Genomic DNA, 14,416 nt, shown 5'->3' on the forward strand with positions numbered 1-14,416 from the left:
ATACATTAGATGTTCTTAACGCTTATAAATGCAATTATTTGCTTACGTTATAATGTAAACATTATTGTGTAAATCTTAGTTAAAAAAATTGTTTCACATCTATTTGATGTAGCTCTAAATGCAAATGAGCTACTAGGGCCATTATGATCCTAAGGAAGGTCAATTTGAAAAATGGGTGAGAATGTTTCTTAGTGATAAACACCCACACCTTCCCCATATGTAGAGAGGGATAGGAAAAATTATAAACAGTGGAATATTCTCATCATTGATTGAAAATAAAAAATGATTAGTTAAAAAGTGGCAGTTAAATCATATTAATCTATTATAAAGCTGCATGCTAGTGTTGTATATAAACCATCGCAAACATATTGAACATGGTTATTTCTCAGGCCACAAGAGAGATGAATAAATTTTAAACAAAAAACACGCAGCTGAAAATTGAGATGCACAAGTTCTGCATAGCAGGTAAAAAGTATATAGCCTTATGGTCTTATTTACATATCTAAGCAGGTTAAACATTAAGTGCTCCAAGATCACTATCATGAGAATTTCCAAACAGAGAGACACTGGATTGGTGATCCTTTCCACCCAATAATTAAGCAATTTCCGTCCATATCAAAAGTGCAAGAATTTCCACAAGAAAATATACCTGTAACCAGGTTTGCTTGATATAAAGAGGACATACTCAATTCTGTCTCCTTCATTCCAAACCTGGCGAAAAATTTTCTCCAGACATTAATATTCACATTCCGAATCACTCTTTCCGCTCCTTCAGTTGCCACAATGCTCCATATTCCATTACCCATATACACCGATTCAGTTATAGCACGGTTTTCATCTTCACGATCCATACAGTCTTCTAAAGCGTCAAAGAACGCTCCATAAAAGAAAAGAGCTTCAATAAAACGATCCACAAAGTTGGGTGAGTTAAGATTTGCTGCACCTTCGATTACCACCATAACACGAGGATTTATACTTTTTATCACTTTCATCAGAGTTTCAAGTCGGTCCTGCTGCCCAATCATGCCCCACAAACCATATGATGAGAAAACGGCCAATGCTTCCTCTGGATCCAACTCAAGGAGATCTTCTTTAAAATCCAGCATATCTCCCACCATAGCCACATGGAAAGAGAAAGACAGGTTTATGGATTCAGCAAAACTCTTCAACCAATGACCCGTCTGCTCAATCTTCTCTCTAAAGTTAGTCCCGACAGCAGTTATTTTAAGATGTTTGATCGGACAAGTGGGTTGAGATGCAAGAGCTTGCATTAGAATCGTACAATGCACACCTTGTTTGATCGAGAGATCAATTATATGCACTTTTGTTGCCCCCGCTACAGCATCAACCAAAGCTTGAACCCCAGAAAATTTACCAGCTTGAAAAAAAGGTAACTTTTGATAAACTGAGACCGATGTTGGATTAGGGCTCAACGTTCTCTCTTCAATATAATCTACGTGTTCCTTTCCTGGGCCATGGAATGAGATTCTTCCGGTTTCTTTAGCTATCTTCTCTCGTAAAGCTTTAGAGAAATAGTGCACTAACCTTTGAATAGGGTTTCCAGAACTAGAAGATAACGTATCACACCAATTGAGAAGCTTACTCGAACGTTCAAACTGTTGCTGAGAGACTTTCTGTGCCGAAAGTAAAAGATTTTGAATGAGTTCAATATCTTTAGCTTTCTGGTTAGAAAAGACAGAGAATGAAGAGCTATACGGATGGCTAGGCATTGAGATATCATTTATGGAAGATGAACAAGATTGTATGAACTTTTCTCCACCTAAACGAATAACTGCATCAGTTGATAGCTTGTGCCCACTCACTTCATAGCGTACTACATCAGGACTTGTTGTCTTTGTCCTTTTAGGATTTGCATGTGGTTTAACAAGCTCAGAATATTGAGATTCAATATTTGCAAGCTCCTGCATCTGATGTTCATACCGTGGAAATGGAGGGGTGGTGTCCAGAAACAAGGCATCCAAATCATGGAAAGCTTTTAGTGGTTGTTGCTGATCTATTTCATGGTATTCCGATGAAAACGAAAGTCCATGGGTTGCATTAAATTTATTTCCTGTATCATCTTCCTGCCATAACTGAGGCAACTTCCCAAAACTCCCCATTTCCTGATTATCGACATCATTACCAAACCTGTCGAAGGGGATCATTTCATTCAGATTCTCAATGTTGTTCTAATTAGAGCTCTCTTGTTAAAGAGAGAAATCAGAGGTTAAGTTGCGATCCTAAGGATTTACGAAAACCAAGTACACATGAGAAGTTGAAAGAACATAAAAGGCCCTGTTCTTCATGGACATTGATGTTATCATTGTCGATGTGTTCAATGTTGTGACTTAGCACCATGTTATTTTAATTTAAGATATTCAGCTTACCAAACATAATTTAATATATTCAATTCTTTCTTTGACTTATTCAAATTACTGAAATTAAATTATAATAAGGTTTAGCAATTATATTAAAATATTGCACTTGTAAAATTTAGGAGGACCTTATAAAATCCCATTCCAATCTTCAAAGCATTTCTTTAATGCTTTTACCCAACTTCTTCCAAAGACATGTTTCACCGTGACAAATAGGGTTTTAGGATCTTGATCATACAAACTTACTAAATTTTATATCCATGTTGGGGCCAAATTAGACTTCTGAACAACTTGAACAACCTAATTGTAAACATCATTTCACTTCGCCTTTATTAGTAAAACAAAAACATAATCATACAACCAATTTTAGATACCCAGATTGAATTGCAACTTATAATCCTTAAAATGGAATGAAGAACAAGAACACCTATCAAACAAAACCTTGAAATAATACCAAATTCAAAAACCCCATATATATATATATATATATATATATATATATATATATATATATATATATATATATATATATATATATATATATATATATATATATATATATATATATATATATATATTCACCCCTTAATACCCTTCAAATAATACCGAATTCAAAAACCCCGTACATATTCACCCCTTAATTGGCTTCAAACAAATAAAAAACACAAACTTTTTATGGAACTATAAATACTTATCTACCCATGAAATAAAAGTTGAAATGACTCTCGCCTTCAAAAGAATCCACTTATTTCATGAATGCTCATGGTGTCGATCTCCCATATTGTCTTTGACTTTTTAATATTTTTCATTCTTTCTTAAAACTAACCATTAATTAAAACACCTAAAACCTTAGGAGATGAGAATAAAGATTAAGGGGTCATTTGATAGTTGCTGACTGAGTTAGAAATGCTGACTGAGTCCATATCTGACTGAGTTTATGTTGTTTGATTATTTATCTGAATGGTTGTGCTGAATGAAAAAATGACCATATTACCCTTGTGTTGTCTCTTGTGCTGGATAAAAAAAATTATAAAACCACAAATTATCATATAAAATCCAAATTAAACATACATCAATTAAAATCCAAATACAAAGTGTAATACAAAATTCAAATACAAATTGACATACATAATAAAAAAAGTATACCATTTAACGTGGACCATTTGAAAATAACTGATTAGCAATCTGGTCACGCAAATTAGTCATATAGTTAATGGCTTCTGAACCCCATTCTATGCCTTCTATGTCTTGACCCTCATTTCCTCCACCACCCACATTATGACTAACCATAGTGTTTTGTTCAAAGTTCGTAAATAATTCATCTTCAATATCGTATTTCCTTATAAAATTATGGACCGCAACACAAGAAATTTTAATGTCTCTTTGCACTGGAAAAGGATAAGGAGCCATTTGTTTTAAAATTGGAAATCTCGCCTTCAATACACCATAAGCACGTTCAATGTAATTTCTAAGTTGTGCATGAGCATGATTGAACATTTCTTCCTTAGTCAAAGCTCTGTTTCTTCGAAAATCGGCTAACCAATACCTAGTATTGCGGTAGGGAGCCATAAATCCACGGGTGTTGGTGTATGCGGCATCACAAAGGTAATATTTATCTGTAGATGCATGACAAATTTATCATATAAATAATATAGATAATAAAACGTATAGTAAAGTTACAAACCTGGTGGAGGGAATGGAAATCCGGAAGTTGGGTTAAATGCAACTTCTTTCAAAACTTTAGAATCATGTGCTATGCCCTCCCATCCAGCCCATACAAAGATGAATATCATATCAAAATTACAAATTCCAATTACATTTTGATAACATTCACCTTTTCCTCTTCCCCTATAACGAGTTTGTTGATCAACAGGCACAACTGCATGTACAAGTGTTCCATCTAGTGCACCTATTGCTCCGGGAAATATTTGCATTAGCCGTCTATGTCGTTCTGAGGTATTTGTTGTTGAATTAGACGAGGTTGGTACTATAATTTCTCGTGCAAAACACATCATTGCACGTAAGACCTCATGAAAACATTGATGAATTGTTTGTGTGGAGTGATGAAATCTTTCTTTAACGGCTCGAAAACGTTCATTATGTCCTATAACATGTAAAAACATAGCCATCTTCTCTTCAACGCTTATCGTCCTACTAGATTGCAACCAATTTCTTTGTGTAAAGTGATTGCATAATAGTACAAATGCATCTTGTGAAAGACGTATCATATCGTAACATTATATAGGACATCCGTGTATCAAATCTTGCGTATACACATATCCCTTTGCTACCTGTTCGCTAGCTCTTATTCTTTTAATTATTCTTTGCCTTTGTCGGACCAACATCAACCAATACCACGAGAATATAAGAAAATATAAAAAGTCACATTCTTTATCCATGTGTCCTGTTAGATGTCAAATACAAATTCATTTTAATCAATAACATAACAATCAATAACATACCAATCCATAACATGACAATCAATAACATAACAATCCATAACATAACAAATCGTAACATGTAAATACGAAAAACATAACATTCCATAACATATAAATTCATATAACATAACCGCACCTAAGAAAAACAATCCATAACATAACTAAACCATAGAATACTAATGTCTAACAATGAACCATAACATACTAAAGTCAAACATAACATGTAAATACTAAAGTCAACCAACTAATCCAAACTTTTTTCCTGCATTTGTTACCCACGACTCACAAGTTGACAAGTTAAGACGCAACCAAATTTTCCTATTACCAACACTTTCAGCAAATAACATAAGAGCAATGGTGTATTTCGGATCATATTCTCCCCACTCCAAGCTTGTCAACTTCGCCATACAAGCATCCATCTCCTTGTCAAGATTATTTGCTTCGGTGAATGCTTGTGCAGCCTTGATAATCTCTTTTCCAACTTCTTTCAACTCATCATCAAGTGTGGTTTCTTTAGGACCATTTCGTTTGCCCCCCTTGTTTTTTGTCCGCCCAGATGATTCCTCACTAGTAGGTTGAGGTACTATTGAGCTTGGGGTATCTGCATGAGGTGCTGGCTCATCCATCTCTGTATCCTCAAAATCATGTGTACTGAAGGTTTCATTGGGATGAGGTAATGTCGAAGATGGCCCCCAACTGTGAACACCGGTCGAGGTCGCCCCATCAAATAGTTGGGTACAAAGTTCAGGGTAAGGGAGGGGTGCATTTCTCAGCTTATCTACATACTTGTTCAACTGTTTGACAAATTTAATAAATATTATTAAAGTGGTAAAAAAATAATCTACTTTAAAAAATATGTATATATGTACTTTCGCTTCCGCTTCCCATTCTTCATTAGTCATGTTAAAAGAATTCGTAACGGGATTATAAATATTTCCTGTTTTGTTTTTAAGTTTTAACCACACTGCATACTTTGCTTTTAAATAGTCATATCGGTTTTTCATTTGTTTTTTGTCGACAATAAAATTATGATCTGTTTTCAATTTCTCCACGACCACAGCCCATGAGCTTACTTTTAGTCCGCTATCCTCCCGACCATTTCTTGTTAATTCTTGTATACATGCTTCCAAAAAAGTTTTGTCCACCAATTCCGACTTCCAACTAACCCTAATTCTTTTGTCTGCCATATCTATTGTAAAAAAGAAAAAAAAAAATCTAATCATCCACATAACACACATTTACAAACACTATTTGCTTGATGTCAATAAAATAAAACATATATTTTTTTTTGTTTAACCTAAAGTTAATACAACTTGAAGACAATACTTGGGAGATATCATATACACAGTACATAACTTGAAGACAAGATCTCATATATCAGTTTGGTAATACACATACACCTATGTAACAAATTCTAATCATTGTCTTGAGCATTTTGATCTTACACACATATGCACATAAACATATCATATACACACAGTAAACAATTCATTTGATTTAACAACTATATAAGGGCTGTGATTTCACACATTAGTTCATACAAATTTCATACACAAGCAATTCATTCCTTCATATAGATAAAATCAGATTTCATAAACAAAAAGACATTATAAATTGATTTCATGCCAACCCTTTGTTCTAATTGAATCCAAAAATAATGAAAGAAGTAATTTCAAACCCTAATTTCAGAATGAAATCATCAATTTGACAACAAACATTGAAGGGGTTTTGTGATTTCAGAAAAAAAAACACGAACAAGCGTACCTGCAGTCGATCTCCTCACCGGGGCTGTTACTTCGTCGGCGCTGGAGCTGTTACTTCGTTGGCGCAGGAGGTTCGCTGGAAGCTGGAGGTAATCGTCGATGGAGCTGTTGCTGCGTTGCGCTGAATGTTGAAGGAAGAGGAAGAATAGCGGCGATTTGTGTTAGGGCGCAGAAGAAAAATGCATCGGTCGGTCGGTCAGCCTCTTTTATTTTTGGACCGAGTCAGCTCCTTGGACATTGATTACTTACCGAGTCAGCCACAATGGAAGCCCATCAAACAGTCTGACTACTGACCGGGTCAGCAGTCAGCTCTGACCAGACTGGGTAAGTGCAAATCAAACGACCCCTAAGTGATTCACATACTTCACTTACCATCATTCAGACTTGAATATAGAGAAATCAGTTGACATTGAGAGCTGACAGTTAACGGTAAAACTTTAGAATTTCATATTTTAAAACCAAGTATTTAGAACTTGTAGAACTTTAGATTATTAGAAATTAGAACTCGTGTCAAAAACGTATTAGCAAATCAGTTGACAAAATGGATAATCAAAATTCGGAAAACTCACAAAGTAAGAGACATAGAGTCGTAGTCTCTTGGGGGCTTCACTTTAGCTTGACCGCTTTGCTCAACGTTTAGGGAATGTCAAAGAGGCACATGATTTTTACGTTTCAATACCTTTGTGAAACTGATGAACTCCTTAAAAATGAAATGACCAACATTCATTTGAGGGCCCCAAACTAGTTGGCCCTGCTCTCTCTCTCTCTCTCTCTCTCTCTCTCTCTCTCTCTCTATATATATATATATATATATATATATATATATATATATATATATATATATATATATATATATATATATATAATCAATCAATTTTTCTTATGCTTACTAACTAGTTTTTCTTATGAATGATATTAATTTGACGATTATTTGAATTAAATGTATAGGTGTTAAATATTGTGAAAATGGCACAAAATGATGCACAAAGGCATTCAAGGAATTACATAAAGAAAACAAAGATCAAAAGCCAAAGAATTTGAAGATTTATGCATTTGAAAAAAATAAAAATAATTTTTTATATAAGTTAAAATAAATTAATTTAATTTAAATAAAAAAAAGAGAAATTAGCAGCAACAACGTCGAGCTGCTACAACATAAACCCAATCCAATCTTGAAACCCACCAGACACGGCTTATTTGAACTCCGACCTACTCCAAATTACGGATCCACCGGTGCCTCGTACCTAGCTCCGACTCTTTTCTCATCGATGTGACCCACAACTCTAACTAATATCTGACTCTTAGATCTGTGAAATTCCCTCTAAACGATGTCGTTTTGAGTATTTGAGTTCCATTTTCCACTTTCCAGCCAAATTTATTCCAATTTTAACCACTTTTCCAATTTTACACCCATTTTCAATCATTTTCCAACCTTTCTTCCATCCTTTTATATTCATTTTTTTCATTAGAATTTTTTTGTTGATGATATCCAATCTAAAATATTAATATTTTCTCTTTAACTCTTACCATTTTACTTAAATACCACCACATACCAAACCATTCAATACACATGTCAACTCCTCTAACACTTTGTTGGTTTTTATAGAAACAATGGTTTCAAAAACACAAAGATGGCAACAAAAGAATTTAAAATGTGAATAACATAAAATCATTTTATTCCCACCAACTGGTAATGGTGCATGAACATGAAAGATTAACACAACCATATGAAGAAAAGAAATAACAACCTTTGTAGCATTTGGTTCCTCTTGAGAGGTTGATTGTTGAAGAAGATGACAAGAGCACACAAGAGAGCCCTTCTCGGGATATCCACTAATAATGACCAAGCAACTTGAATGCTAGTTCTTCTTTCAACAAAATAAAATCTTAAGCATATAAGACAAAAGTCAATTTTTTTTCTAGAAAGAGAGAATCCAAGTATCAACTTCTGTCTACTTTGTCTTAAACAACTAAGAGAGAAAAGAGAAGGGGTAAGGGAAAAGTCACTTTTTGGAATGAATAAAGAAAGACCAAGTTGAAAGCTTTTAATCTTGTATCTTTACACATTAGGCCGTCTTCACACTTTAAGAGTTTCCATACCTCTAGCAACCTATGCTTAATAATTATGTCAAGACATGGTTCTAAAACATGTTTTCCTAATTAACAATAAACAAAATTCCATGACCCTCCTCTCTCTAACTCACAACATAGAGAAGAAAAGGATAAAATGTTTGTTAGGAAGTAAAGCGGATAACTAGCAAAACTATAAGCACACAAGACACAATATTTATGTCGTTCGGTCAAGGTGACCTACATCCACGGGCAGGAAGGGAGTGTTCTTTATTTCAGAGCTCTCAAACAGAGGTTACAAGTACACTTACACAAAGATTCGCCTACCACTCTAGAATTCAAGATACAAAATGACCTAGCATGCATCCCTATTTGTACTTGAGGGATCAGACCTAAAACCCTAATGAGCCAAGCACATTGGCCCAAAGGTCCATGCAAGGTGTCAACCAATCACAATCCGCCATGCATCATCTTATGGAACATTCTTGAGCATCATCATCTTCTAGGCATACTTGGATTAACATGGTACAACAAAGGAATCAATGTGGCGCATCATGTACCAAGATGGTCCATGATGGTGTAACAACGTCTTCATGGCGCAAGAACTCTAGGTGGCACAACAGGGATATAAATGGTGCAAGAGCATCAAGTATGGTGCATAAACATCCATCTTGGAGCAACAACATCACCATGGAGCAACAGGCATATGCATGACGCAACAAGAAGCATCATGGCGTAACTGGAGAACAAAATGACGCAAAAGGGAGTGCCATGGCGCAAGAGCATCCCTCTTGGCTAGTAATGACATCCAGTGCCGTCCTAGCATCCTTTATAGTAAGCTGAAAAGCACGAACTCGAGACCTCTGGGGCTCCGCCCTACCCTGACATCCATCCATGATCCTTAGAGTAGCCGGTGCTGGAGCATGCGTTGGCCTCGTAGCGAGCAAGGGACATTTGGCTTTCATATGGCCAACCTGCTCATAGTGATAACAAATCTGGGCACTCGATACTGGGACCTGATGACGACAATCCTTGACATAATACCCCTCCTTGCCATATTTGTGGCATCCAGATGAATATCGGCAAGCACTATCATGAACCTTACGACACTTTTCACAAGTGTGACCCTTCTATCCCCCAAATCTTGAATCGGCGAGCTTGAATCGCTTCGCTATAGGCTACTGAACATGATCCTGCCTTAGCTCCCTCTCCTAGAGCTCAATCTCAAACTCCCGCCTCCTCGCGGCCTCCTGAAGCTTAGCGAGAGTACCATAACGTTGGGTGGACATGAACTGGCGGATATCTGTCTTGAGCATGCTCAAGTCCGAGTCATCTGAGCCTGCTCAGAAGCAAAAAACTCAAGGAAGAAAAGATCCCTCTCTATAAACATCTTGGTGATCTCCATCACCGTCTCAGTCCCCTGTCTCAGATCCAGATACTCTTGAGCCAACCTCTTCCTCTCCACCAAAGGAACATACCTCGTGCGAAACATCTTCGAAAACTTCTCCCAAGTAACAACATTTCTCTGCTCAGGAGTGTAAGAGCCAGACACTGGTCTCCACTAATCCTTCGCCCTGACCAGAGAAGGTTTAAGGTGCACTTGACCTTCTGGTCTGCAGGGCAAGAACAAGTGAAGAAACAACCCTCCACATCAAACAACCATCTCATCACCATAATCGGGTCCCTGATCCTATCAAACTCTGGGGGCTTCATATTGTTGAAGTCCCGATACTAGAAAGCTCTCTCTCCTCAAGGCCCTTCAGGAAAAACGAAAACGGTAGCTGTAGCAACAACAATCTCAGAAAAGGCAGCATATTGATCATCAAAGAGCTCAATCATAGCAGTCTTAATAGACCCAAACATCTCCAACATAGACCTTCGAACAGCAGCAGCCACCTAAGTGGCGACGATCTACCGAATTTGATCATCAATCAATCATGGCCTACCCTGGCCACCCGCTCCAGACCTTGATCCTCTCGTCTCCACCATTCTAAAATTAAACCAAAACACACCAAAAAAGCCACAATACACATTGCTACAATCACAAGAAGAGACTAAACCCTTGGGGTTTGCGACTTTCTTGCTACGAGTAGAGGTCCTATGCTTCTAGGCAATTCTATCATACCATTCCTGAAGATACATAGCCTATTACTAGCATGTTGTTCTATCATAAACATCATATCAAATAACAATGTGGTAACTTGGGGTATACTTTCTTGCTCCGACTGATCATACACATCACATCCTTCCTTGGTTACTTTTGAAAACAATTTTGAAAACCATTTTTAAAACTTTTACAGTTCCCCAGTTTGAGTCTAGATTCACACGAATGTTCATCCAATTCTCTCAAACCAAGGATCTGATACCAACTTGTAACATCCCAAAAAATCATAGCAATTTAAATTTTTCAAAACAACCTATTAACCATAAAGTGTTTACTGAAAATCCATTGTTTCTAAAGTATAAATCAAAATCAGAGTGTCCCAAAAATCCAATAACATATAAATAAGAAGATGTGCACGATCACGCCTTTGCTTTCCCACTATCATCTGAAGTACCTGGAATAATAAATTGAAACTATAAGCCAAAGCTTAGTGAGTTCCCCCAAAGTACCAACACAAAAACATATAACAACATGCATACTGAATCCATAACTAACAGACTGGATTACCCCTAAGCCCACAACATAAGGCTGGCTTGCCTTCCAGCCCACAACTCATGTATGGCTTGCTCTCGAGCCCACAACATAAGTCTGGCTTGCCCTCCAGGCCCACAACTTATGTCTGGCTTGCTCCCGGGTTGGGTGGCTTTTTTACAAAGCAGTATAACCTCAACCCAACCATATTATATTGACACATACATAACGAATAATTATATAACCAACAAATAGATAAACATGCAGATGTAATAGATCACTACATCAGAGCGACATCCTATATACCAGGATACATAACCTAATGGGCCGATATTGGGGCCTTCGACCTACAAGTACAATGATAAAAGTCACCTCTTAGTCTGAACAAATAGCTGAATAGGTCTTTGGTCCGAATCTCAGCTCTACCCGTCACCTATTCATCAAATAGGGACCAATCTCAAATACCACTCAAAATACCCAAAATGCCCTTAGGTCAAACTTGGTCAAAGTCAAAAAGTCAAACTTGGTAACCATAACTGAGTATGTTGGGTGTACTCAACCTCTACATGAGTCTTACTCGATCATTGACAAAAACGGGCGTTGGACTGCGTACGCACAATGTACCACTTGGTACACCCATTATACGCCCAACGTATGTTCTTGTCCCCTTCCCCTTCTTATTAAGAGCTTAATGCTTAAGTCCTTACGACCAAATTACAGATCTAGACCTCAAATGGCGTCCTTAACCATAAAGTTTCCAACTTTATGGTTGAGATGGCCATTAAGTGACCAAAGACAAAACCATAACTACTTAACCCATTAAGTCCTTGCAACTTATGTATGGAAGGAATATAACAATCAAGATTACATTTTTATGCTTTTAGATGCTTCAAAACGTCTAAAAGGACAACTTATATGGATTAGAGTAACCCATACTCAAAATTGCAAACTTATGGGACCACAAGAACACCATTTTATAACTAAACAAGATCTAAACAACTCTTAATAATTTTCAGAGCTTTTTACCTCCAAATGATGCCAAATGATGTTGCTATTCTGGATCCAAAGAGTCCTACTCCTCCAAGGTGATATTCTCTTCTTTCTCTCTCCTTCAAGGTTACCAAAACACACACAAAATGCTCAAGAATGCTCTAAAATGGATTAGGGTTTCCTTGGAGATGAAGGTGGGTTGGAGGCTGATGAATGAAGGTAGGTTGGGGACTTAAGGATGCTTAAATAGGGTCCAAACCCTAAAAGTTAGGGTTTGAAGTTCTGTCACGTATGCCCAACGTACGTGAGCTCCACCCAATATTTACAAAAATGCCACTGTGGGCCATTTTGCAACACATCTTATACCCACGTGCTAAAATGCAAATAGTCTTCATACATAGGGTTTAAAAATTAAATTACCTCAATATCAAGATGTTACACATTAACCCCTAGGATTGGATCATTCACAACCTTCATCACCCTTAGACCATTTCTTCAAAAACCGTAAACTCCTTCTACTTGATTTGAGCCTTGGAATCATTTTGTGAGCTTATCTTGTTTGTTTAGTGATTGACGCTTGAAGAACAAGGTGTTTGTAAAGTGCATAAAAGAAGGGTTCAAGTGTAGACCTAACAAGGTTGCTTCATTTTCGGACTATCGTGAGTAAAAATCTTCTAACTTGCTCATTAGTTTCAAAGATCTTGTTGTTTGTCAAATTTGTCACTTTTTGGTCCCTTTGAGCCCATGTTTTGGAGTTGAGATAACTCTGGTACGTTTTAAGCACTATGAAACACACTTTAGACTTGTTGGACTAGGAAAGTTGTGTTTTGATGCTTGTTCTTTAAGCTATGCAAGCTTTGTGGGTGGTTTAGGTCATTTTGAGTTTAAAAGTCTAGATCTTGTGACTTTTAGGATGACTTAATGGATAAAGTAGGAAACTTTATTCATTTGAACATTGTTAGAGTTCAGATGTGGAAGATGAGGTTGTGACTTAATGGATCAAGTGAAAAAACCCTTGTTAAATTGGCCTGAGCGTGGAGTGTTCGTCTTGGTTACGACGCGATTTTAGGGTTTTCTCAGGTGTGCTTATTTTTTTGGTTGTCAATCTTGACTATTTTTTCATGTAGTGGGTGTGGGGCGCCCATGAGAGGGTGTGGTATGCTTGGTTCACCAATAGTTAATTTTTTTTTTGACTTTTTGACCAGTTCAACTTTTGGTCAAATTGAGGGGTTTCGAGTTATAGACTAAGATTTATTCTCTGTTTGGTTAGGCGGATCGTGTAGCGGATTCCTTGGACTTTGGGTAGTGGATTTCAGCTCTTTGATCATGTGAGTCTTCTCACTATACTAAGTAGGACACTAAGTGTTAGAGTATGCTTGTTTTCTTTGTGACTCCTACTTGGATGTTTGTATGTATACCGGGCGAGGCCCGTTTATATGTTTATTGGGTGAGACCTGTGGGTGAGGCCTATTTATACGTTTATTGGGAGAGACCCATTTACCTGTTTATTGGGCGAGACCCATTATGGTATGTGGTATTTTGGAAACTCATTAAGTTTTATGCTTACAGTTTTCAGTTTAAATGTTGCAGGTCTTTTTGACATTACGGGTAAGAGCATGACGTAATTGCATCTCATCTACTTTTATGATTTTGAAAAGTTCCGAACTTATGAATTTATTACTCTGAATTATGTCAATAAATAACTGAATGTTACCTTTTTATGATTTAAGGGTATGGATTCCTCTGTTTTAAAAATGAAAAATTTGGTCTAAAATTTGTGACATTACAATATATATATATATATATATATATATATATATATATATATATATATATATATATATATATATATATATATATATATATATATATATATATTGCTCTTAGTATTGGACATTGTTATCGTATTTCTGCATCTTAGTTTGTTTTCCATATTGTTGTTGGGTTTTACATTTGTTTATGAGATCACGTATTTGATATCTCTTCGGGATATGTTTGAATATCTAAGGTAGTTATTGAGATCCGCCATAGGGTCCCCAACACGATGTTGCACAATAAAAATATTGTACATACTAGAACTTTAAAATTGATTGATGGAGGGAATTGTCACGGAAAATGCACAATCTAAACAGCTTATTCGAA

At 36.5% G+C, this 14,416-nt stretch overlaps 2 protein-coding genes across 2 annotated transcripts; both read right to left on the minus strand.

Moving 5' to 3' along the window:
- Nucleotides 1–433: 433 nt before the first annotated feature.
- On the minus strand, nucleotides 434–2,142 carry LOC111890431 (DELLA protein RGL2). Its single transcript, XM_023886550.3, has one exon. The coding sequence runs from the start codon at nucleotides 2,118–2,120 to the stop codon at nucleotides 540–542; it is 1,581 nt and encodes a 526-aa protein (XP_023742318.2). The 5' UTR covers nucleotides 2,121–2,142; the 3' UTR covers nucleotides 434–539.
- Nucleotides 2,143–5,052: 2,910 nt separating this feature from the next.
- Nucleotides 5,053–6,003, minus strand: LOC128126759 (L10-interacting MYB domain-containing protein-like). The gene is made up of 2 exons (XM_052764861.1): nucleotides 5,686–6,003; nucleotides 5,053–5,610 (listed from the first exon to the last, which is right to left on the minus strand). Exons 1-2 carry the CDS (start codon nucleotides 6,001–6,003, stop codon nucleotides 5,053–5,055), a joined length of 876 nt encoding a protein of 291 aa, XP_052620821.1.
- Between the last annotated feature and the right edge of the window lie 8,413 nt (nucleotides 6,004–14,416).

The sequence above is a fragment of the Lactuca sativa genome, chromosome 6, assembly GCF_002870075.4.
Source record: "Lactuca sativa cultivar Salinas chromosome 6, Lsat_Salinas_v11, whole genome shotgun sequence".
Lineage (NCBI taxonomy): Eukaryota > Viridiplantae > Streptophyta > Magnoliopsida > Asterales > Asteraceae > Lactuca > Lactuca sativa.